General features: G+C 42.4%; 1 protein-coding gene and 1 non-coding gene across 12 annotated transcripts in view; both read left to right on the top strand.

The window, feature by feature from the left end:
* The window catches only part of TTC7B (tetratricopeptide repeat domain 7B), a 226892-nt gene that overhangs the window by 22536 nt on the left and 177912 nt on the right, over positions 1–26444 (top strand). For all 11 annotated transcript variants that reach the window (XR_004620268.1, XM_034642624.1, XM_034642623.1 and 8 more), the window contains exon 3: positions 17923–18053. Coding sequence is in view for 10 of the 11 variants with exons in the window: in XM_034642624.1 (XP_034498515.1) it covers positions 17923–18053 (131 nt within the window). In the remaining variant the exon portion in view is untranslated. The remainder of the gene's footprint in view (positions 1–17922; positions 18054–26444) is intronic.
* Positions 14680–14809, top strand: LOC117796218. Its single transcript, XR_004620583.1, has one exon. It is a non-coding gene; the product is annotated as a small nucleolar RNA SNORA11 (small nucleolar RNA).

Genomic DNA, 26444 nt, shown 5'->3' with positions numbered 1-26444 from the left:
CCGGGGGTGCCTTGGTTTGCACCGAGCGGCTCCCAGGAGCTCTTGGAGAACTTCCATCTCCCTGAACAGCACAGACAGCACTCGGGGTTCCTATTTAAGCAGTGGAGTTCTTTGGTACTGTGGGCACGTTCCAGAACCGGAATTCCACAGAAAGCCTCCAGCGAGGCCACCTGCTCAAGGCTCCCTCGCGGGCCGCGCCAACCTGGACCGCCGCCGGCAGCTGCTCCGGAGNCCAGCTCCCCGCGGCTCCCGCCCGCCGCCGCCCATACCCTCGCCGGGCCTGACTCGAGGCAGTCCCCAAAACTGGGGTCATTGTGAGACTCCACGCTAGGTCAGGGGTCGGAGGAGAGCGGGAGCGTGCCAGGCTTCTTTATTAAGCTTGGGTCGGCGAGCCGCCAGCCGGTCCTCGCTGTCCGGGGCAGAGACCCCGCCGGGCGTCTGCTGCTCTCCCGCTGGCGTCCGCAGCACTCAGTACCTGGAGACATTTGGTGCAGGCATCACTTGGAAAGGGAAAGGACTTGCCAGTCTGTAGGCTGCTAGCGGAGGTTTCGCAGGAGTTTACAGGGTTCCCTTTTATCACCGACCGAAAAACCCCGGTGTTAAGGACTGTAGAAGCCCAAGGAAGATTTTCCTGCAGTATTGCTTGGTAGATTAATGTACCAATCTTGAAGGGACAGTATCTAGGCTTGACCTTTATGAATTGGATATTTGCTGATGACCCTGTAGGTACCCCAGAGGCACTGCACAGACAAGTAACTGCTGACAGAGCCTCTTCCCCCAGCAGAAAAATTCGTGGTGCAACTACTGTGGACCTGGTCTGGCAGTTAGCTCGTGGGATCAGGGCTCGGGGCTGACTCTGCCAGTACCAATATCCCCTAGGTGACCTTGGGCAGATCAGGAACCCTCTCTGAGCTTGAATTTCTTCATCTGCAGAGTGAGCAGAGAAGATAGGGGATCCATTTTTTTTTCCTTGAGAAGCTTTTTTCTTTTTTCTTTTCTTTTCCTTTTCTTTTTTCTTTTCTTTCTTCTTGAAACCTTTAGATCCCTTTGGGTACCGTGAAAAAAGTAGTTGTGTGGAAAAGTCGAAGGGTGGAGAGAATAGGGTGATAGAGGTGGGGCCAGGGGAGTCCTTGCTTAGTGCCTGCTTTTGCCAGTGTGCCAAACCCAGGAAAAGTGGCTGGGGGGGGGAGGGGGGTGCAAGAGTGGGAGGAGCTTTGAAGCCAGGGCACAGCCATGGGGGAGGGAGGTTGTGCAGCATCAGCCTTCCCACTGGTGATCTCAGGCCTCCTCCCAGCTAGATGTAACCAGGCTGCCACTGGTGGGAGGCCACATGCTGTGCAGCCACTCATCTCAGGTTGCTAGTCAAAGCTTCCTGTTTATATTTAGATGGTGTAAGAAGAGTAGTAGCCCTTTTATTGCCACTGACCCATATTCATATTTAATATTCGTTGTGTTAACAGGCTCCTCATTGGTTCTCCTTTTGGAAACAAGCAGAGACTCAAAGAGACCAAAGAAAGTTTGGGGGCTGGAGTCCTAGGCCAAGGTCCACTGAGGTGCTTGTTCTTAGTTCTATCACAGAAGATCTTTCTGAGTCTCTGCACTTCTTACATTGTTTTGAAAATGTCTTTCTCCTCCATTGCACTAGAGGTGGGCTCCAGGGAGAAGACCGGGGCCTGTTCTGTGAAGCCCAGCCCTCACCAGAGCACTGCACGCAGGGGGTGCTCAGTGAGAATTTTGGACATGACGAAAGGACAGGCGCATCTGTTTACTGGCAGCCCTCATTCCTTGCTGTAGTTGGGGCCCCCAGGGCCTACACTTTGCACTATAGGGATCTTCTAGGACGATGAGTCAGTCTATTTTTCTTAGGAAAGAAACTAGAGCTGAGATCAGAGTTTACACGGCATCATGAATAGTTATGGTTGAGGGTGTGTGCTGAAATGTTAAGTGTGTTTAATTCCGAATGGTGGGAATATGGATGATAGTTATTTCCTTCTCGACGCTTTTCTGTCTTTTTCAGACACCTCTCAAAAAAGATGAGGTTTGTCGTTGCTCCCAAGAAAGGTGCTTGTTGGTGATAATAGTTACAATTTACCAAGTACTTATTTCACTGTGTGCCAGGCACTGGGCTAAGCCTCACAGTAATTGGAGCAAGTGCTGTTATTCTTGTTTACTTGATGAGGAAGCAGAGAGGCTCCAAAACACTGAGCAGCTTTCTCAAAGCCACCGAGCTAATAAATGGAAAAGCAAGGGTTTTTGAGTCTAGGTCTGTGTACTCAGAAGCCCTTGTATTTTCATTTCTTAATATTTTACCCAGCAGTGTGGCAATTAGATGGTAATGTGATTTTTTTTAGGACAAAGATTGAGAGTAATATAATACTTTAATATTATATAATTATAATAATTATATAATTGTAATAATACCCCACATCCCATATCAGTTTTGTTCTAGCTATATATTCAAGAGAATTGAAAACATATGTCCACACTTATGATGAGCACTGAGTAATGTATGGAATTGTTGGATCACTGTGTTGTACACCTGAAACTAATATTCCACTATGTCAATTACACTGGAATTAAAATAAAAAACTTAATAAAAAAAGCAAAAACAAAACAAAATAACGGAAGAACAACAACAACAAGAAAGCATGTCTACACAAAAACCAGTACATGAATATTGATAGCACCGTTTTTCATAATTTCTGGAAAGTGCAGACAGCCTAAATGGCCGTCAGCTGCTGAATGGGTGAATTAATGTGTTATACCTGTACCACGGAATATTATTCAGCAATGAAAAGAATGGAGTATTTGGAACTAGATAGAGATGCAGGTTATACAATATTGTGAATATAATAAATACCATTAAGTATATTTTTTAAAATGGCTAATTTTTTGTTATATGAATTTCCCCTCAAAAAAAGGAATGAAGTTCAGATACTTGGTAAAAGAGGTATGAAACTTGAAAACATGCTGAGTGAAAGAAGCCAGAGACAAAAGTTCTCCTATGGTAGGATTCCACTGACATGAAATATTCAGAACAGGCCAATCCATAGAGTCAGAAAGTGGATTAGTGGATGCAGAGTTTGGGAGGAGGGTGGAATGGGGAGTAAGTGCAGATGCGTATGGGATTTTTCTTTGGGGTGATGAGAATGTTCTTGAATTAGCTAGTGGGGACAGTTCCACAGCTATGTGAATATACTAACACCACTGACTTGTGATTTTTTTAAACAGGTGAGTTTTGTGGTATATATGTAATATCTCAATAAAGTTGTTACTAAAATATGTATTAAAAATATAGCAAATGAATAAAGTGCTCCCACTTGGAGGCCTTCCAGCCTGCTTCTACTTAAAGATAATAGTGGTCTCTAGAATAATCATGGTAGTTACTGTTTTTCAGGTGCTTACTATATGTTGGCTGCTGTTCCAAGCACATAGCATATTTGTGTATGTCGGCTGTGGTTTGGAAACCAGGGGAGTCTGGCTCCAGAGCCCATGTTCTTAGCCACTACATAGTATTGCTTTACATGTAGAGACAGGTAAATCAGAGACGTGAGAGAGTGTAATGAAAAAGCTAAGAGCAAAAACTCAAAGAGTATCTGGTTGGAATCCTAGCTCTGCCACTTACCAGTTGCATCATCTTGGGTAGGTTATTTAATAGCACAGACACCAGTTTCCTCATCTCTAAAATGGGATGATAGTGAATCCTCTCTCAGAGCACTCTTGTGATGGTTAGGTCAGTTAGGCAAACTCTCAGAAGTGTCTCGTGTGTCGCTAGTACTCACTACATGTTGTTACTATTATGTTGTTACTTAGTAGTGACTTAATGAGTGTAAGTTCAAATTGCAAACTCATTCAGTGAACATTTCAGGTTGAATTAGCATCTCATTTGCTCACAGAATTATGGAAGGGGCATTGAAAGGTCATCTGCTCTAGCAGGTGATTGTCTGCTTCAGTGTCTGACATCTTTTATGAGTGACGTGTGCATGCGCGTGTGTGTATGTCTGTGTGTGTGCACGCACATCTTCTAAGAAGATGCTGACTTTGGAAAAAAGACAGCAATTTGCAGAAGCACCCAGAAGGGGCCAACCGAGTCTCCCAGCCCAGAGACCACTAAAAATCAGAGAAGTTCTGGATCAACAGAGACATCATAGGAAGTCTGGGCCAGCCACTCGCACCCCCCACCCCCCACCAAAATTTGGTAGTTTCCATTGGTTTCTCCTCTCTATACCATGTACCCTGGCTTGTCCTCCTCTGAGCTGAGTGCATGTGACACCTGGAGGAACCTGGCCGTCTTAAGAGGTGAGAACACAGGACGAGAAATCTGGAGCTGCCTTTGCCAGGACTTTGCTTTGAAGATCTTGAATCTCTTTTCCTGAGCTTCTTTTTAGCCTTGGAAATTGAGATCCCTGGAAATTGTCTTTCTGTCTTTGAAGTCCATACCACAGGGCTGGGTGATCAGAGACAGGGTTTTATAAATTAAGTTTTTCTGGTACTTCCAGTTATAAACTCCTTTTTGGGTCATGTTACAGCAAAGCGTCAGAGCGTTATCTGTCCTGGGTCTGACTTCCAGAGATGTGGTTAAGATAAATGAGGAAACAGTGCCTAATGTTGTAGTACATAGCTCATGTAATTATATTTTATAGCCCTTTATTGCATTGCATAACTTTATAAGAAATTAATTCCTTGTTCATTTTAATGCGATTAAAAAAGTTAAAATATTTGTTTTGGCTGTTAGTCCTCCAAAGTTCTACAGCTCAAGCTGGTCTCCCGGTAGTTGAGCCCTTCCTGATTTGGACAAGGAGCGGGAGGGCCAGTGATCCTCAGAACTGCAGGCGTGGTGCAGCTCTGGGTGGGGGTGATCACTGCCTCTGGGCCCTGGACTTGACTTCTGTGCCTTTACAATTTGAAACTCGTTTTTATTGTCCTTGCTCTCATCAGACACTGAATATGCTGTTAGCAGTCAGCGAGACTGGATATTGTGAGTAGGGGTCTGTGGTCAGATAGACCAGGGGTCAAAACTGGGCTTTATCGTTTACTAGCTGTGGAACCTGAAGTTCAGTCTTATCTGTAAGGCGCTGTTAGCACCTTCCTGGCAGGGGGGCCTTGGGGGTTATCAATGAGGCTTGTCAAACCCCAGACAGAGCGCTGGGTGCAGAGGAGGCCTAGATTATGAACCTTTATCATTGTTGAAACTCTCCAGACTATGATGTCCCACCCGGCTGCGGGCATCTGTAGTGCACCTTTGCTTTGACATTCCTCCTGCCTCGGACGTGGCAGTGTTTGTTTCTTCCCGTAGGATAGTGCCTGGGGCAGGACACATGCGCCCCGCTCCTGGGCCCTCCTACTGTGTCTTCCTGGCCCCTGCACGGACCTTCATCCTGTCATTTCACTTTCCTGAGACTTTCTTCTTCCACAAGATTGGAAGGAGGATGGTGCATATTAAACAGTACCAAATAGGCTAGTTTCCACGGAAGAGCTTCGGAAGCAGTCAAGTGGGATCTACATGCTTTTCTTATCGTGAGTGTATTTAAATGTGTTAAACCCTTCCTAGTCAGGACCTTTTGGGAGTGAGTCTACGTGTGGGAATTCCCTCCTGTGGCAGGGAGACGCGTTTTGGGTCCCCCGGCCACCCAGCATTCTGTCAGTCCCAGCTACACGTTCCACCCCTGTCTTCATCCATGCTCTGAAATTGGCCGCGATGACTGGGCAGCGAGCACTTGCTTTCCACTCATGGTAGGCAGCTTTGATTTGGGAGGGGCAGAGCTTATCAGGATGTGCATTAGGCATGCTGTCAGACCAGCTATTTGTCAAGTCTGTTTTTCACTTTTTTGGTCATGCGTTTCTCTGGAAAAAAGAAAGTAACCAAAAACATTATTGATGGTGGCTTTCCAAACTGACAAGGTGTCATCTGACATTTTAAGGGGGGCCAGTTTGGGCCATGACCTCAGGACTCGCTTCTCAGACAGTGTTGATCTGATCCCAGACGCTTGAAAATTTATAGTCTAGTCAAGAGGTCCTGTAAGTAGCTTTTGACAGAGAACTAAATATTCTGGAGCTGAGCTGCCGAGCCACGAATTCACTGTGGTAAATCAAGACCGCGGCTGCTCTGGGATGTGCCCAGTGACACATGGAAAAAATGGCATAGCGTTTGGAAGAAGGAAAAGAATAATGTTCACCATAAAGGGCCCCCTACCTGAGAATGGACTCCTTGCCGGGGACGCATTTTTCAGCCCAATCCTTGGGTGTCCACGTATCTCCCTAATTAGAACACAGGCCCACAGAGAACACCAGTCTGTCCTCACAGCGGAGGATTAAGTTGTGTAACCAGTTTGAGTGTTCTTACCAACTATGCATGTCTATGGATTGCAGCCCTAGATGACTGGATTTCAAATATTTCAGACCTCCAAATACAGATGGTAGACAAACTGGGTTCAACTAGATTGGGCTTTTCTCTGATTTAGTGGGCCTGGCGGGTCCCTGAGGGCCTTGGCCATCCTCAGGAGCCTTAGCAGTCAGGGGCCAGACTGCAGTGATACCCAGTGCCAAAGAATGATCCGTTTTTTTTTTTTTTTTTCTTCTGGCCCTTTGACACACTGGAGAATTTTTTTTCCTTATATTAAATTCCTGTTATCGACTTGCACATTATTTGGTTATTTCTCATACAAGCAGAGGGCAGATTATGAAACAATTTATCTCTTTTTGTTGTTTTCTGGTGGTTTCAACTTGGCACAAGTGAGCCCTTAAAGCACATTTAGGAAGCGCCAGTCAAGTGCATGCTTCTGAGTATAAAGTTTTAGAGCTGTTCTGCCAAATGGTGAATTTGTTTTGTTTTGTTTTGTTTTGTTTTTGAGTATAAGACAATTTGTTGTGATAGTAATAATATCTTAACAATAATAATAGCAAGCCCTTGTTGAGTCCTTTATATAAATAAACTCAACTAATACTCCCATTGAACTCGTTCAGTGTATCTTGTATTCTCCTCCAAAGAAAATTTTAAGAGGTTGTAATGGAGTTCACACTAGAGAGAGGCTGCTTAGTAATTTTTTTTTGCAACTGCATAAACAAATTTAGTCTAAATGGGAGGGGATTGAATATTGAGCATCTAGGACTGGAAGGGCATTAAAACAGGTATTAGGACTGTATTTCTTCATTTAAAAATTGAGTAGAGACTTGGAAGATAAAAATAGTCATGTCAAGTTTCCAGAATTGAAAACTACAGTGTCTGAGATGCGGAATACACTGGATGTGGTTAATGGCAGATTAGACATTGAAGAAATTGGTGAACTTGAAGGCATAGTAATAGAAACCATCCATAATGAAACAGAAAAATAGTTCTTTTTAAAAAGTGAAGAGAGCATAAGTGAGCTGTAGGGTAACTTTAAATGGCCTAATATGCATGTAATTGGGGTCCCCTAGTGAGGCGGAGGTAGATAATAAATTTTTAAAGAAGTAATGGCTGAACATTTTTCAGATTTTATGAAAACTATAAATCCTCAGATCCAGAAAGCTCAGTGGAGCCCAAGCACAAGAAACATGAAGAAAACTGAACCAAAACACTTCATAATCCAAATTGCTCACAACCAGTGATAAAGAGAAAATCTGAATAGCAGCCAGAAAGAAAGATATATTGCATGCAGATGGACAAACATAACAGTGATGGTAGATTTATTGTCAGAAACCATACAAGTGAGAACATAGTGGGGCAACACCTGTAGAGTGCTGGGAGGGAGGGGAGTGAACTATCAGCTCTGAATTCCATACCTAGTGAAAATCTCTCTCAAAAATGAGGGCCAAGAAAAGCCTTTTTCAGACATACAGTGGCTGAAAGAAACCATCATTAGCTGGACTGCAACTATGAGAAATGTTAAAGGAGTCCCTTTACATAGAAGGAAAATGATACCAGAAGGAAATACAAATCCACACAAAGGAACAAAGAGTGTTGGAAGTCACAGCTATGTTGACGGCTGTATGCGTTCTTCCTTATTATTTAAATGTCTTTAAAAGATAATTGGTCATTTCAATGAAAATGATAACTATACTTATAAACTATGTGAAAGTAAAATGTGTATAATGAGAGGATAAAGACTGGGAAGAGTTGTAAAGGTGTTGCACTGTATGTGACGTGGCTTCTAGACCGTGATGAGTTAGGCCCCAAAGCAACCGCTGACAGTTCTGCTCAGAGACGTCAATACCTGTTTCCATACATGATGGAGGAAGTACACAGTTGATTGGCCAGTGAGGATACAGGACCCTGGATGGAACAAGACAGTCTACCAATTTGACCTAATTGACATTTGTATGACACTCCACCCAACAACAGAATTCACATTCTTTTCAAGTGTAATGGAACATTTACCAAGATTGACCATATTCTGGGCCAGAAATAAGTTTCAACAAATTGGAAGGGTTCAAGTATGTTCTCTGACCTGTGTCAACCCTCAGGTCAATGATTCACTAGAAAGACTCGCAGAATTCAGAAAAGCTGTTTTACTCATGGTTTCCGTTGATTACAACAAAAGGCTACAGATTACAATGTGTAAAGGGAAAAATGCTAGGGTGGAGTCCAGGAGAGATCACTCAAGCTTTCAGTGGTCTTCCCCGAGGGGACATGGACAGCACTTAATTCTCCCAGGAATGATGTGGGACAACACTTACGGAGTATTGCCAGTCAGGGAAGCTCACTCAAACCTTGGTGTTTCCGGTTTTTATTGGAGCTCTGTCATGTAGAAATGGAGTGTGCAGGGAACCAACCTTAATTACTCAGTGTTTAGCATCTCCAGAGGTCAGACTGTTACAGTCCAACTCACATTGGAAGTCTAACTGTCTGGTGTGGCCTTAGGCCCCAGATATGCAAAGGCACTTTTATGAGGTGGGATGTTCCAGGGGCATAGAGGGTATTCCCCGAGAGCCGCACAAGGGCCAGTCCTTTCTTTGGAATGTGAAGAGTTTGAACATCCCCAGCCTGCTTAGCCTTTTTCAGCACAGACCATAATGAAATTAATTTAGGAATCAATGATAGAAAGATCTTGGGAAAATCCCCAAGTATTTGGCAACTGAAAAATACATTTCTTTTTTTTAATTTTTTATTTCAATTCAATTTAATTAACATATACTGTATTCTTCTTTTCAGAGGTAGAGTTTAGTGATTCATCAGTTGCATACAATACCCAGTGCTCATTACTTCAAGTGCCTTCCTTAATGCCCATCACACAGTTGCCCATCACACAGTTACCCTTCCCCCTACCCACTTCCCCTCCAGCAGCCCTCAGTTTGTTCCCTGTAGTTAAGTGTCTCTTATGGTTAGCCTCCCTCTCTTTTTTTGTCTTATTTCTCCTTCCCTTCCCCTATGTTCATCTGTTTTTTTCCTTAAATTCCACATATGAGTGAGATCATGTGATAATTGTCTTTCTCTGACTTATTTTACTTAACATAATACTGTCTAGCTCCACCCACATCATTGCAAGTGCCAAGATTTCATTCTTTTTGATGGCTGAGTAATATTCCAGTGTGTGTGTGCGTGCGTGTGTGTGTGTGTGTGTATGGATAAAGAAGATGTGGTGTGCATACATACATCTTTATCCATACCTCTGTCGGTGGACATCTGCATTCTTTCCATATTTTGGCTATTGTGGACATTGCTGCCATAAACATTGGGGTGCATCTGCCCCCTCTTTTCACTACTCCTGTATCTTTGGGGTAAATACCTAGTAGGGCAATTTTCTGGGTCATAGGGTAGTTCTATGTTTAACTTTTTGAGGAACCTCCATTCTATTTTCCAGAGTGGCTGCATCAGTTTGCATTCCCACCATCAGTGTAAGAGGGTTCCCCTTTCTCTGTATCCTCACCAACATCTTTTGTTTCCTCAGTTGTTTATTTTAGCCATTCTGACCAGTGTGAGGTGATATCTCACTGTGGTTTTGATTTGTATCTCTCTGATGCCAAATGATGTTGAGCATTTTTTCATGTGTCTATTGGCCATTTGTGTCTTCTTAGAAGCAATGTCTCTTCATGTCTTCTGCCCATTTCTTTTTTTTTTTTTAAAGATTTTATTTATTTATTTGACAGAGAGAGATAGCCAGCGTGAGAGGGAACACAAGCCGGGGGAGTAGGAGAGGAAGAAGCAGGCTCCCAGTGGAGCAGGGAGCCCGATGCAGGGCTTGATCCCAGAACCCTGGGATCACGCCCTGAGCCGAAGACAGACGCTTAACAACTGAACCACCCAGACGCCCCTGCCCATTTCTTGACTGGATTTTTTAAAAAAAAGATTTTATTCATTTATTTGAGAGATAGAGCATAAGTGGGAGAAGTAGAGGGAGAAGTAGTCTCCCCACTTAGCAGGGAGCCTGACATGGGGCTCAATCCCAGGAGACTGAGATCATGACCTGAGCTGAAGGCAGCCACTTAACTGATTGAGCCTCCCAGGCACCCCTGGATTTTTTGTTTTTTGGGTGTTAAGTTTGATAAGTTCTTGATAGATCTTGGATATTAGCCCTTTATCTGATAAGACATTTGCAAATATCTTTCTCCCATTCCAGAGGTTACCTTTTAGTTTTAATGACTGTTTCCTTTGCTGTGCAAAAGCTTTTTATCTTGATGAAGCCCCAATAGTTCATTTTTGCTTTTGTTTCCTTTGCCTTTGGAGACGTCCTAGCAAGAAGTTCCTGTGGCTGAGGTCAAAGAGGTTGTTGCCTGTGTTCTCTAGGATTTTGATGGATTCCTGTTTTAGGTCTTTCATCCTGGATTCACATTTAGTTCTTTCATCCATTTTGAGGTGTGTGTGTGTGTGTGTGTGTGTGTGTGTGTGTGTGTTTATGGTGTAAGAAAGTGGTTCGGTTTCATTTTTCTGCATGTGGCTGTCCAATTTTCCCAGCACCATTTGTCAAAGAGACTGTCTTTTTTCCATTGGATGTTCTTTTCTGCTTTGTCGAAGATTTGTTGGCCAGAGTTGAGGGCCCATTTCTGGGTTCCCTATTCTGTTCCATTGATCTGTGTGTCTGTTTTTGTGCCATACCATACTGTCTTGATGATTACAGCTTTGTAATAGAGCTTGAAGTCAGGCATTGTGATGCTTCCAGCTTTGGTTTTCTTTTTCAACATTCCTTTGGCTATTCGGGGTCATAAATGAAAGAGGGGAAATAAAATCACAAGTAAATACCACATTTTTAGAGAAGATATCAAAAGTTAAATTAGTATTGTGAACTGAATGAAAATAAAAACAGCAAATCAGTATTTGTAGGATATTGCTAAAATAGTACTTAAGGAGAAATTTATGACTAAATGCCTGTATTAGGAAAGAAAAAAGGTCTTAGATTGACACTTTAGTATCCACCTTAAGAAATTAGAAAAAGAAGAGTAAATCAAATCCAGTGTATGCAGAAGAAAGGAAATAATACAAATTAGAGCAGAAATAAATGAAATAAAAAATAGGAAAACAATAGACAAAAATCGGTAAAACCAAAATCAATGCTATCAAAAGGTCTTTATTGAGAGTTTCAATAAAACTGATAAACCATTAGCCAGACCATTCAGGATAAAAAGAGAAAACACAGGTTGTCTAAATCAGGATTGAGACAGGTACTGTCATTAGAGATTCTATAGACATTAAAAGGATCAGGGAATATTATAAAAAACACTATGTCAGTAAGTTTGACAACTCAGAAGAAATGGACAAATTACTCAAAAGATATAAACTACCAAAGCTCACTTAAGAAGAAAGAGATCATCCCAACAACCGTATATCAAAGGCATTGAATTTATAGTTGAGAAGCTTCCCACAAAGAAAACTCTGGGTCCAGATGGCTTTCCCGGTTAATTCTACCAAAAACCTATGAACAAAATAACAATTCCACACCAATTCCTCCTGAAAATTGAAGAGGAGGGAATATTTCTCAAGTCATTTTATGAAGTTAGCATTTACACAAACACTGAAACCGTTACAGGAATACTATGGACAAATATTTCTTATGCACGTAGATGAACATTTTTTTTTTTTTTAAGATTTTATTTATTTGACAGAGAGAAACAGCCAGTGAAAGAGGGAACACAAGCAGGGGGAGTGGGAGAGGAAGAAGCAGGCTCCCAGCAGAGCAGCCTGATGTGGGGCTCAATCCCAGAACGCCGGGATCACGCCCTGAGCCGCAGGCAGATGCTTAATGACTGAGCCACCCAGGCGCCCCGTAGATGAACATTTTAAGCAAAAATTTAACAAATCAAATCTGACAATATAAAAAAGAATAATACATCATGGTCAGTGGGGTTTATCTCAGGAAAGGAAGTTTTTTTAATATTTGAAAATCAGTCAATGTAATTCATCAGATTAAAAAATGAAAAGAGGAAAAGCCGTATGATTATCTCAATGGACAGAGGAAAAGGATTTGAGAAAATCCAGCATCTATTCTTGATGTAAACTCCTCGCAGAATTGGTGAAGAAGAGCTCTTCCTCGACCTGATAAAGGGCATCTGTGAAGCACTCACGGTTAACATCAAACCTAGTGGCGAAAGACTCCCTAACGTAGGAACGAGCCAAGGATGTCTGCCCTCACCACTACATTCCGCATTGTACTGGAGGTTCTTGTGTAATGAAGCATAAGGCGATACATAGAAATAAAAGGCATCCAGAATAGAAAGGACAAAGCAAAACTGCCTGTATTTGCAAACAGCATGATTGTCTATAGAAATTCTGAGGGAATCCACAAAAACGGGGGGTAGAAATAATAAGTAAATTTAGCAAGGTTACAGAATTCAAGATCAGTATTCAAGAATCTATTGCATTTTTTTTAAGGACTTATTTATGTATTTTGGGGGGAAGGGACAGAAGGGAAAGGAGAGAAAGAATCTCCAGCAGACTCCCTGCTGAGTGAGGAGCCCAACGTGGAGCTCGATCCCATGACCCCGAAATCATGAGTTGAGCCAAAATCAGGAGTCAGACACTTAACCTACTGAGCCACCCAGGTGCCCCCAGAATCCATAGCAACGAACCAAAGGAAATTGAAATTAAAACAATACCATTTACAGCACCACAGTAAATATGAAATACTTAAGGGTAAATCTGAGAAAAGGTTTGCAAGGCATGTACACTGAAAACTATGATCATTGCCAAGAGATGTTAGAGACCTACATAAATGAAGAGACATGTTGTGATCATGGGTCAGAAAACTCAATATTGTTAAGATGCCAGTTCTCCCCAAATTGGTCTATAAATTCAACATAATCTCAATCAAAATCCCAGACAACTTAAAAAAATATATATTGACAAGCAGATTTTATATGGAAACATGAAAGACTAAGACTGGCCAAGAAAACTGATAAATGAGAACACAATTGGAACACTAACGGTACTTTCAAGATTTATAAAGGTACAGTAGTGAAGACAGGGTGATGTTGGCACAAATATCAACAAATGGTTCATTGGCACAGCATGGCATAGAGAGTCCAGAAAAACACTATGCCCATCTGATTTTTCACAAAAGTACAAAGGCAGATCTTTCATAAGTAGTACTGGCACACTTGAGTATCTATCTGGAAAGAAGTAAATTTCGATCTCTACCTTGCAACATGTACAAGGATTATTTTAAAATGGTTCATAGACCTAGATGTAAAACCTAACCCTATAAAAGTTTTACAAGAACATATAAGAAAAAAACAAAACACCTTTGTAACCTCAAGCTGGGCAAAGATTTCGTAGATATGAAGCCCAAAGCACAATTTAGAGGAGAAAATATTGATAAATTTTACTTCATCAAAATTTAAGATTTCTAATCCTCAAAAGACATGTTAAGAGAATGACAAAACTTTATAGCTGAGAGAAAATACTAGCAAATCACGTATATGATAAAAAAAAAAAACTTGTTTTCACGATATATTAAGAGCTCTCAAAACTCAGTAATAAGAAAACAAACAACCCAATAAAAATGGATAAAAGATTTTCATAGACATTTCACCAAAAAAGATACATGGGTAACAAATAAGCACATGAAAAGATGGTCAGTGTCATTAGTCATTATGGAAACGCCCATCAAAACCACATTGAGATACCAGTTCACACCGACTAAGACGGCTATGATAAAACAGACAACAGTGAGTGTTGGCCAGCATGTGGAGAAACTGGACCTCCCCACCCCGTAAATTGCTGGTGGGAATAGTAAGATGGTATTGTCACTTTGCAAAACAGTTTGGTATTTCTTAAATAATTAAAAATAAATATATTATCTGACCCAATAATTCCACTTCTAAGTATATACCCATTAAAAGGGAATTAAAAACATATGTCCACACAAAAGATTATGCATGAATTTCATGGCAGCATTATTCATAATAGCCAAAAAGTGGCAACGACCCAAACTTCCATTACTGACAAATAGGGAGAGAAAATGCAGTCTCTTCATACAGGAATACAAAGAAATGGAGTACTGTTATAATTTGGATGCGCATTGAAAACATTATGTGAAGTGAAAGAAGCTAGACACAGAAGACCACATATTCTATGATTCTGTTTTTGTGAAATGTCCAGAGAAGGCAAATCTATGGAAATAGAAAGCAAATTAGTGGTTGCCTGAAGCAGGGGGTGGGAATAGGGATTGACTTTTTTGGGGCAGAAAGGGTCATTTGGGGATGACGGGAATGTTCTCCAGAGGCACTGTGTTGATGGTTGCATAGCTCTGGGTTTATTACAGGTTGTGAGGGGTGTGCTCAGAGCAGGGGGCCTGAAGAAATGGCCCCTCTGTTTACAACACACCCAACAGAAATCTGGGTTCATTGAGACAAGGGGCACAAAACCTGTGGCCTTGCTATGAACAAATACCCTACATGCGTCACAAAATAAAAATAAAATCGAAGTTGTTGAATTGTACTTAAACTAATGAGTATTATGGCATATAAATTATCCCTCAATAGAGTTGTTTAAAATAAAATGGTGTACAGTAATCAGGACAGCATAATATTGGGGAAAGAATAAACAAATAAATTAATGGAACAGAACAGAGTGGCCAGGAATATACCTATTCAACAACAGTCAACTGATTTTTGACAGAGGTGCAAAGGCAATTCAATGGGGACAAGATCGTTTCTCCAACAGAGGGTGTGGGCCCAACTGGACATCCACATGCAAAAGACAAAAATCTGGACACAACCTTAGACCTTTCACAGATGTTAACTCAGAATGGATTGTAGCCCTAAGCGTAAAATGCAAAACTGTAAAACTTCTAGAAGATAACACAGGAAAAAATCGAGGTGACCTTGGGTTTGGCAGGGCTTTTAGATACCACACCAAGATCATTGTCCATGAAAGAAAACATTGATAGGTTAGACTGTATTAAAACTAAAAACTCTCATCCTATGAAAGACACTGTTGAGAGAATGAAAAGGCAAGTCATAGACTGGAAGAAAATATTTGCAAATATTTGTAAATATCTGATAATGAGTCTTATCCAAAATATACAAAGAACTCTTAAAACTCAACAACAACAAAAAAACCCAAACAGCCCAATTGAAAAAAGGGCCAAAGATCTGACCAGACACTTCACCAAAGAAAGTGTACTGATGGAAAATAAGTATCAGAAAAGATGCTCAGCATCCTATGTCTTTAGGGGATTGCAAATTACAGCAGCAGGGAGACACTACTATACACCTATTAGAGTGACTAAAGTCGGGGCGCCTGGGTGGCTCAGTTGGTTAAGCATCTGTCTTCGGCTCAGGTCATGATCTCAGGGTCCTGGGATCAAGCCCCAGGTTGGGCTCCCTGCTCAGCGAGGAGTCTGCTTCTCCCTCTCCCTCTCCCCCTGCCCCTGACTTGTGCTTATTTCAAATAAATAAATAAATAAATAAAATCTTAAAAAAAAATAAGTGACTAAAATCCAAAAAACTAATAACACCAAATGCTGAGCAACAGTAAGTCTCATTCATTGCTGGTGAGAATGCAGAATGGTACAGCCACTCTGGAAGACAGTTGGGCAGTTTCTTACAAAGCTAAATATAATAATATTGTTTCAAAGCTATTGGTAAACAAAATGTATTTATCTAGCTGTTTCTTACAGAGTCTCACTTCTGGTATTTACCCATTTGAGTTAAAAACTATGCTCACACAATAACCTGCACGTGAATGTTTATAGCTGCTTTATTCATACTTGCCATAACTTGGAATTAACCAAGTTGCCTTTCAGTGGATTAATGAACAAATGGAATATTATGTAGGGATGAAAAGAAATGATCAGGCCAAAGATGTGGAGGGACCTTAAATGCTAAGTGAAAGGAGTGAAAGACGCCAGTCTGAAAAGACTGCCTACTGCAGGTTTGCAACTGTATGACATTCTGGACAAGGCAAGACCATAAAGACAGTGAAAAGATGAGTGGTGGCCAGGGGTTCAGGACGAGGGAGATAGGGATGGATAGGTGGGGCATGGGACATTTTTAGGGCAGTGAATTTATCTGTCTGGTGCTACAATGGTGGACACATTATATTATGAATTTGCTAAAACTCATGAACTACAGAACAACGTGAGCCCTAATGTGGTTACACTATAGACTGTAGTGAATAAAAAATAAAACTAAATACAAACAAAGAAATCATCATGATGCAACACTGAAAAAACGTTTTGCTTGTTATATGCCAATTTTACCTCCATAACAGCTGTCAAAAAGAATAACGAAATCTTTGAGCCGTACCTTCTGTGACAGACCGGTAACCTCTGAGCTCCCAGGCATGCGGTCTGCGGTTGTTGGCTCCTGGTGAATAGAAGTGGTTTCTCCTCCTTCCCATTCAGTAGAACCATCTCTCTTGGCTTTTTACAGCCTGGAGGGACAATCACTGTTTGATGAGAGCAGCTTGGAAGAGGCCATTCTAAAATGATGGCGCATGAAACCATGGGTCGTTTGCTGATGCCTATTGTGTCTGGGGCCCTGTCCAGAGTGGCGTCTGCTCTGAAAGTCAGCAACTAACCGGATAGGTGTTGTTTGGCAGGCCGGAAACCTGAGTTCAGAGTTCTGCTGTGTCGTTACCTGGCTGCCAGCTTTGGGGTCAGTCACTTGCTTTACCATGGCCCATCTCAGCTTCTCGGTCTGTACAATGAGTGGGTTTTCTGGGGAATTTCTCTGGCTTCTTCCAATTCCAGACCCATTTCTGTCAATATCAAACCTTCTCCCACACTTTTGCCTGGAGTGGAATGGGTGTCTTGTGTGTATACATGTGTCCCAGGGCTCTTGCCACAGCAGAAGCCTTCTTGCGTGGGGCCACCAGATGCCCTCCCTGTAGGTGCTGTCTCTCCGCCCTGAGTTGTGGCCGGAGATCTGGGGCCCAGCTTGCTCCGGGCTGGCCCAGGGCCCCGAGGTTGGTGGCAGTTCAGTCACCAGTCACTCCCCCCAGCTTGTTGTTCTTTTGGCCCTTTGTGCTTTCCTACATCCCAGCCCTGAACTCTCTTGGCAAAGAGGAGCTTCTCCATCTCCAGAGAAATGCCCACAAAACAGTTCTGGCATTTTCTCAGCCCACAACTGAGCCGTAGTCTGTGGTGCTATTGTGACTCCAAAACTCTAAGGCTCCAAGTTAGAAGATTTTCCTAGTAACTGAGACCCCAAGAGCATTTAACATTTTTTTTTTATGTTGAATTAGTTCAGTGGACATTTTGGGATGGAAGATATTCTTCAGCTAATATTATGCTGTGAGCCTAGCTTTGCTTGCTTAAAGGACCTTGAGACACATTTGACTGAGAAGCTCCATGAGGTCTGAAAGGGGTCATGGTGAAGTACCTGATCAGATTCTCAACCTGGCTATCAAGGCCAGGCGTCCTTGATGAGGGAGGGTAAAGGGCAGAGAATCCATGTCTTTTGACTGTTTGTCCTATCCTGGGACCATCTGGTCCTCTAGGGCAATATTGAAAAATTAAGCTCCATGAAAAACAACTCAGCCAGGTTTTGTATGTTTGATTTTTTTAGGACTTTGTTTAGAGAAGTTGCCTGTTTCCTCTTCTACCAGTAACCTCCACGTGGACCGGGAACAGGACATCATCACCTGTTACGAGAAAGCAGGGGACATTGCACTCCTGTACCTCCAAGAGATAGAGAGGGTAAGTGAGGACCCTGTGTTTCTTCCCATTGATAATTTTTTTAAAATTTCACATCAGACTGAAGAGAACTGTGGTCAGCCTCTGGAAACCCTTCAACACATCTGCCTCGGGGTGCAAAGCTTTACTTCTGTTCTTCAGTGTGAAGGGGATGGTAGCAATTGTGGCACCTTGTGAAGAGTGTTTGGGAAGCATTTTAACATCTGCAGAGCAGAAATGACAGCGTGCCCTGAAGTTGGTTAGTCATTCATGTTCTCCTGCCCACAGTGGGTTCAGCTCCATTTGTCCTTGCATGGACGAGATGCCAACAGAACGTACACCTGGGGTTGGGGAGGCTTTCGCTCGGTAGTTAACGCAAAAGGTCTGCCGGGGGCTCCCAGCTGACCTGCTTGGAGCGGGTGTGTATCCCCTGAGACCACCTGGGATGGTTTGCTCCCAGCAGTCAGCGGTTGCCCGTGGTGGAGAATGAAACCAGCAGCTGACAAGGGGGCCACCTGAGCGGAGATGGAAGGAACAGGAGGCCCCGAGCTCACAGCCTCAGGCCCAGAAAGTTGGAGGCTTGTCTGTTCTGAACCTGTCGGTTCAGAAGAATCGCTGCCTTTTGGCTTTGCTCTTTACTGTTCCTTCATCTCAGCCTCAATTTTACCATCTGTGAAAGGAGCAGACTAGTTTCTATTCCATGGAGTTCCGGTGGGGATTATAAAAGCTCATGTAAATAAAGGGCCTTAGCCCAGATGCAGAAACACTGGATTCTTAGTCAATGTCACTTATATTTTACTAATAACAACGGGTTCTAGCCATCTCTGCTCCTAGCAGAGTTTCCTGGCATTCTAACCAAGGCTTGACACTGAGATTCCCCCTTTTACACTCAGAGACATGTCCTGTGAGATTATTTAAAATGATGAGAAATCCTGTGAGACTTTGAAAATGATCCAAGTCTTGTTTCCCATCAATTTTTGGGGTTCTCTGTTTCCCTAAGGTTTAGAATGGGAAGGGGCTACCGAAGTCTGGTTAGCTTTCTTCTGTTGTCAGTGTACAGACTGAAGTAAAATTTTTTTTTTTTTGGAAGTCTTCTTATGAAAGGATCAGAATTGCTTTGTAAGGGGCGGGGAGTGCAGGTGAGAGCCACAGAGAGGAGTAGGGAAGAATGATGGGACCAGTTTGGACCTGGCCGACACCAGCATGGGTTCTAAATCACGGGTCATGTTGTCTGGGAATTCAGGAAGATACTTGACCGTCTTGCCAAAATGTTCAATCAGAAGTCTGTTATGAGAAAGGAATTTTTGGTTATTCAGAATTTATGGTATGATCTTTAGAGAAATGATCATGCAGCCTGCTTTTCAAATCCACATGGTCTTCACAGTGTGCCCTCTTGGTGGCCAGTGCTTGGAAGTGGAGAAGTCTGCTTAGCGCAGCCGAGCTGTTCTTGTTGACCACACACACAGCCCTTGCCATGGAGGGGCCCTCGCTTTGCACCTTACTGTCCAACAGTTGTCCAGCCCTATCATCTCGGGGCTGCCTTCTCCTGGCTGGCAGAGAGGAGCTGCGTCTGTTACACGTGTCTTTAAGATGTGGGGATTGGCGGACTTGGATGTACTTTCTGTTGTATTTCTGTATGACCGCCTATTCACTGTTGGGTTCTCTGGCCAGACCATCGAGAAGACTTATGTAATTGTAGGAATTTTTTTTTTTTGAGATTTATTTATTTATTTTGGAGAAAGCATGAGCGGGAGGGGCAGAGGGAGAGGAAGAGAGAGAATCTCAAGCAGACTCCACGCTGAGCACAGAGCCTGACGCGGGGCTCGGTCTCACAACTCTGAGATCACGACCTGAGCCAAAACCAAGAGTTGGATGCTTAACCAACTGCGCCAGCCAGGCGCCCCTAATCATAGGATTTAAAAGAGATTTTTGTGTGTGGTTTTGGGAGAGACAGTGGTCAGAAGATGTCAGATTTGAAGATGAAATGGAGGCCCAGACAGGGAGGACACATAGAAGTTAGGACCAAGTCTAGGACTAGAACTCTTCTGATACCTAGTTCAGGGCCCACTCATGTCATTACCCCAGGCCGCTGCACCCAAGTGCACAACTGTGTTGTTTCCCACATCCTTACCTACGTATAGTGCTCCATAAGTATTTGGCCAAGTGAGCCATAGCTCTTGGTAGTGTGGGGAAGCTGCCTCTGCCTTGGGTGCAATCTTAGGGCATATGGGGATGATTTTCACACTTCTGGCTCTGATTTTCCAGCGTGAGTTTTCCTTTATGGGAAACCACCTGAGGCCTCCCCAGGTCCAGCAAGCTGGGATATTAGTGCTGGGAGAGACTGAATGAACCAGATATCTGTTTTGACCATAGTAAGTGAACAGGAAGCCATTTGTTGATTGGTGGGAAGTCGAAGGGAAAAACAACCTTCCTTAAGTGACTGCTGGGCTTGGTGGATGTTCAAGGTCTGTATGAGGCAAGATTGGGGTGCAATGCAGAAGATACCTGCTTGGCTTTATTTTTTTTTTTTAATTTTGAACTTAAAATGACTTTTAAGCTAAATTAAAAATTAAAAACAGGAATGTTAGGGAAATGAAATCTGAAAGAAGTAACAGGCTGGGACAAGCCTAGGTAAACAGTGCTTTGTTTTTCTGGGTAGGCAAGCCTTGTAAGTAGAAAATCCCACATACACTGTTTCCATATCGGTTCTGCAGGGCACAGGTCATTCCTCAGTGGTTTCCCTCCATTTCCCAGCTGTTCCATAGTGAAGAAACTTCTGTTGGCCAGGACCTTTTGGCATTTTATTTATTAATGTTGGTTCTTAACTTCATTGACTAGCAAGAAAAAATTGGGGGAGAATTTTTGAGGACAGATTAGAGTGTTATGGTCAATATTTTCTCATGATCTCAAACTAGCAAATCCTGTTTCTGAGGCAGCCCCATTCTCTGAATAGTGGAGATATTTGATGATAGCTTTGTTTGCTACCTGAAAGGCAGTAACTCTTCAGAAAGGGGGCGACCTTGGCTGACCCTCGAGGCAGCTAACGTATGCTGTGAGAGGCAGCAGAGCATGGCCAGTGTGGGGATCCTGGATTTGCCACCTCTTAGCTGTGGGACTTTGGACAAGTTACTCAACCTCTCTGTGCCACGTCAGGGTCCTCATCTGTAAAATGGCAGTAGTGACTGCTGTGAGGCTATTGTGAGGATAGAGTGGGTTAACTCACGCACTCCCTGGTGTGTGGTTAGCAGCAGTTAAATGTTAGCTTTGTTGTCATGTTCTGTACCTATGTCACTCTTTCCTAATCTTAGAAGATTTCAGATAGTTAGAGAAAAATCTGGAATATTATAAACATGCTGTTTCATTGAAAATGTTAAATAATTTTTAACAGAATATTTATGGAATAATTTTTCTTGGGAGAACTTGGTTTTTTCTCTCTTGTGCAGAAGCTAATGGGACAGCATCTTGCCCTGGAGTTGTGATATCATATTTGGGTTCTGGTCTTCTGTTTACCCCTGACTGTTCGACCTTGGTCCAGTTGTATATTTCTGCGTGCTTCAGCCTTCCATTTTCGTGGTAGGGCTAATACTGCTTGGTTTGTCCAGGGCTAGAGAACCAGTGAGCCACCAGTGTTTTCCACCTGCTGTAGGAAATTTCCATGTGTTCTTGTCCCCCTACCCTGTCCAAAGGTGGAGGCAGGGCCAAAGAAAATTTGAATACAGGAAAGCAGGGTGATTAAATATTTGTTTAGTGTTGTCCTTGTTATATTAGGGTTATTGAGCCATCTAATTTTCTCTGATAGTTTGTTCTCTGAAGGGGAATAAAAGAGACTTCTAAAATTGTGCATATACAATGATTTAATCAAACAAATTGAATGAGAACAGAGAGGATTGGAAGTGACAGAAGCTGTCCTTGATTTGTGTCTCTTCCGATGGTGGCATCACACCAATGGTAAATCAAGTTACCTGCCCCACAAGGAGTTTCTCGTGGCCATGATAGGAATAAAGATGACTTCACTTTTGAATATCATAATATGAGCCCTGCTTTTGGCAAATGAAATCATCCTGTCTCTGTCCTTTGCAGGCACCAGCCAACCAGCTGGTTTATATCCTTTCTTGAGCTGACGCCGTGCCAGGCTGGGGCTGGAACTTCACCTGCCGACAGTTCATGTCTTCACACCCTATTTTAGAAAAGAAGTGAATGCTAAATTATGGGATGCCCGTCGACTTTTGACGGGAAGTTTTAGGGCTAAAGTTTTGAGGAGAAACAACTGGTCCCCAGATACTGCTGGACCTCACTCGGGATTCCTCTGTTCATCAAGGAGTCGCTCCTAGTGAGCGTGGCCAGGCCCCAGCCTTCTTTCCTCCTCGCTGCAGGGGGAACTTGCAGCCGCAGAGCTGAGGTGCTGGGCTCGGCAGTGGATTAGACTAAGGTGCAGCTTGAATTCCAACAGATGTCCCAGGAGAAGTGCTCAGCGCCGCTGATGGCAAAGGCAGGGTGTGACTCTGTGGGTCCGTGTGGCCATGCTTTTGGCTTTAAAATGTGAGACAATAAAGACAAAGATTCTTCCTTCCCATCCCCTTTCCATGCCCTCCCTCTCCACTCGCGCCAAAGCAGCGGGCACCAGTCCATAGCTTAATAGACTGCTTCCTTAAAGACATGTCAGGATGCTGACCAGCCAGTAAATGGGCTCTGACTCCGGGCCTGCCATCTGACTGGCTGGGACGGGAGCCCACGCGCACTTAAAACTCAGTTAGAAAAGTCTGGAAACCAGAAAAGAACAGTTGCTTATTTTAATTTTCGTAAGAGTTTCGTATCTGGTTTTTTTTTCACTCAACATTATGTCCACATTTGAAAATGTTTTCATGGAAATATAATATTTCATCAAGGGGATGGCCTCTGTGATATAATTAACTTATTGTTGGGTCTGACCTGTTGTAAATATTGCTGTGATACCAGCTTCCTTTGGTAGCTCTGCCCTGGCTTTTGTTGTTTCCCAAGGGCAAATTCCCACAAGTGGAGATATTTTGGGCATTCTCATTAACGACGTATTGTGTCCCGTTCTCTCTCTACAAGTCAGGCTAACGTCTTCTCCCTTTGGCAGTGTAGGAGCATAGTGGCTGCTTTGCATGCTTGGCGGGGTTGCTGTTGCGTAAGAGTTATTTTGCTGGTGTGCTGGGTGACGGTGGTACCTTGCTTGCAGCTTTGGTTTGCATTTCTTTGACTATCAGTCAGGGTGAAATTGTTTCCATCTACTTGCTTACAGGTTATGTTTCATTTCTTTTTGAATTACAGCATTATTGAGATGTAATTCACATGCCATACCATTCACCCATTTAAAGTATACAATTCAGTACTTTTTAAATATATTTAGAGCTGTACAACCATCACCAATATGTAATTCCAGAACATTTTTGTTGCCCTGAAAAAGAAACCCTCTACCCACTAGCACTCCCCATTTACCTCCGATCTCCCCCAGTCTGTGCAGATTTGTATGTTCTAGACATTTCAGACAAATAAAACCATACATCATGTGATCTTTTAGGCCTGGCTTCTTCAGCATGTCCCAGTGCTTCCTTTCTTTCTCCTGACAATATGCCATTTTATGGATATGCTATACTGGGTTTATCCATTCATCATTTATCACTTATCATTTGGGATGCTTCCACTTTCTGGCTATTATAATAATGCTTCTACAAATGTTCACATACAAGATTCTGTGTGGGCAGTGCTCCCATTTTTCTTGGGTATATACCTAGGTGTGGAATTGCTGGGTCCTGTGGTAACTTTATGTTATATTCCTTTCTTGTCCGTGGATACTTTCTGTTCAGTTTTTGGATGAAGTCTTTTTCTGATCATTTGAATAAAGTCTATATCATAAATATGTTAACTCTTTAATCATATTTGCTCTGAATATTTTCTCAGCCAGTAAATTTCCATTTTTAAGTTGCTCATACATTTTAAATCTATATATAGTTGAACCTGATTTTTTGTATTACATTTATTTCATTGTTTTAAAGCTGAAATATTGGGATAGACTCCCTCTAGGATTTAAAAATTTGTCAGTACATTTCCGTATTTTCAAAAACAACTGTTAATTTCCAAATCTTGGGATTTGTTTTGTTGTGTGCCATTAGGTATGACTCTAAATGAATGTTTCTCTCAGATTTCACTGCCACGTTAAGATGATCTTCTCTTTGTTTTTTTCACATTTGCTGTCATACATTTTAAGTCATTCAATAAAATTTTAGATACAATAGTAATTTCTGGCTTTCCTATTTTGTTCTGCTATTCTTATATTGTACCAGTGTGACATCATTCAGTAAGTACTTCTTTATGATGGGTTTCAACATCTGAAAGGATTGGTAACTACATACTACTCTTATTTTTCAGAATAGCCCTTGTTCTTTCCTGCTGATACTTCTAGGTGAATTTTAGAATAAGTTTGTTGAGTTCTAGAAAAGTCCTGTTGGGATCGGTTGGATTTTTATGAACCCTATGCATAATTTGGAGAATTATATTTAGTCTTCACTCATCTGTGACCATGACATCTCTTTCCACTTTATAAGACCTTTTGTTTCACAGATTTTAGTAGGTTTATTTTATTCCCAATTTTTCTATTTGTATTGCTTTGTGAATAGGATCATTATTTTTTAAATTATATTTTCATTTTTTTCTGTAATGATTTTTTTATAATAATTTTTTGTTATATTATGTTAGTCACCATACAGTACATCCCTAGATTTTGATGTAAAGTTCCATGATTCATTACTTGCGTATAACACCCAGTGCACCATGTAATACGTGCCCTCCTTACTACCTATCACTGGCCTATCCCATTCCCCCACCCACATCCCCTCTGAAGCCTTCAGTCTGTTTCCCAGAGTCCATAGTCTCTCATGGTTCATTCCCCCTTCTCTTTACCCTCCCTTTCTTCTTCCCTTTCTTCTCCTACCGATCTTCCTACTTCTTATGTTCCATAAATGAGTGAAACCGTATGATAACTGATTTTCTCTGCTTGACTTATTTTCATATATAGCAGTGCTTTTAATTTTTTAATTCACTTACACAAACATTTGTTGAGTACTTTTTTTTTTTTTTAATACAGAGAGAGAGCACAAGAGCATGAGCAGGGGTGAGGGTCAGAGAGAGGGAGAGGCAGACTCCCTGCTGAGCAGGGAGCCCCATGCAGGGCTGGATCCCAGGACCCAGGGATCATGACCTGAGCTGAAGGCAGATTCTTTTTTTTTTTTTTTTTTTTAAAAGATTTTATTTATTTATTTGACAGAGATAGAGACAGCCAGCGAGAGAGGGAACACAAGCAGGGGGAGTGGGAGAGGAAGAAGCAGGCTCATAGTGGGAGAGCCTGATGTGGGGCTCGATCCCATAACGCCGGGATCACGCCCTGAGCCGAAGGCAGACGCTTAACCGCTGTGCCACCCAGGCGCCCCTGAAGGCAGATTCTTAACCGACTGAACCACGCAGGCTCCCCTGTTGAATGCTGTCTATGTTCTGCACTGTGCTTTACACCAGGGGCACTGGAATGAATAAGCCACAGAGCCTGCTCTTAGGAAACATACGATCTAACGGGGACCCAGGTCTGTAACCAGTGTGGGCAGTGCTTTGGTGGGGAACACTTAGAAGACTCTGCAAGCCCAGAGAAGTGTCTTGGTGGATCAGTCTGGTAGGTCAGGGATGGTTCCTGGAAGAGAGGACACCTGAGCTGAATTTTGAAGGCTGACAAGGGTAGCAACATAAGAATATTAGCCACAATACTGAATTCTATAAAAATGAGTTGATTCTTTTCATTTTTCTAAGAATTCAAATATATGACAGAGGAATGATTTTTGTTGTTCCTTCCTAGTATCTTCCATTGCATCTCTCTCATACCCTATCTCCAGATTTTTTTTCCTATCTCCAGATTTTCTAAAACAATGTTAAAAAATAAAAGTGGTAGAAAATGACCTTGCTTTGTTCCTACTTGAAGGTAACTCTTTAATATATCTCCATTAAGGATTATTATTATTATTATTTTTAAAAGATTTTATTTATTTATTTGCCAGAGAGAGAGAGAGTGAGCACAAGTGGGGGGAGCAGCAGGCAGAGGGAGAAGCAGATGTGGGACTCAATCCCAGGACCCTGGGATCATGACCTGAGCCGAAAGCAGATGCTTAACCGACTGAGCCACTCAGGCGTCCCTCCATTAACGATTATAATGCTTGTATGCTCATTAAGTTTCCCACTTAAAGTTCATAATAATCTTGTCAGGTATATATTATTATCCCCATTACACAGATGAGGACAGTGAAGGTCTGAGAGATTGAAGGAATTGTCCTCAGTCCACAAGTGGTGAGGAGTATCAGAACCTGACCTTGAACCTGGGTCTTTTGACCTAAAATCTTTGGCCTCTGCGCCCTT

The sequence above is a fragment of the Ailuropoda melanoleuca genome, chromosome 14 (assembly GCF_002007445.2).
Source record: "Ailuropoda melanoleuca isolate Jingjing chromosome 14, ASM200744v2, whole genome shotgun sequence".
NCBI lineage: Eukaryota > Metazoa > Chordata > Mammalia > Carnivora > Ursidae > Ailuropoda > Ailuropoda melanoleuca.
This window is presented reverse-complemented; position numbering and strand designations above follow the sequence as displayed.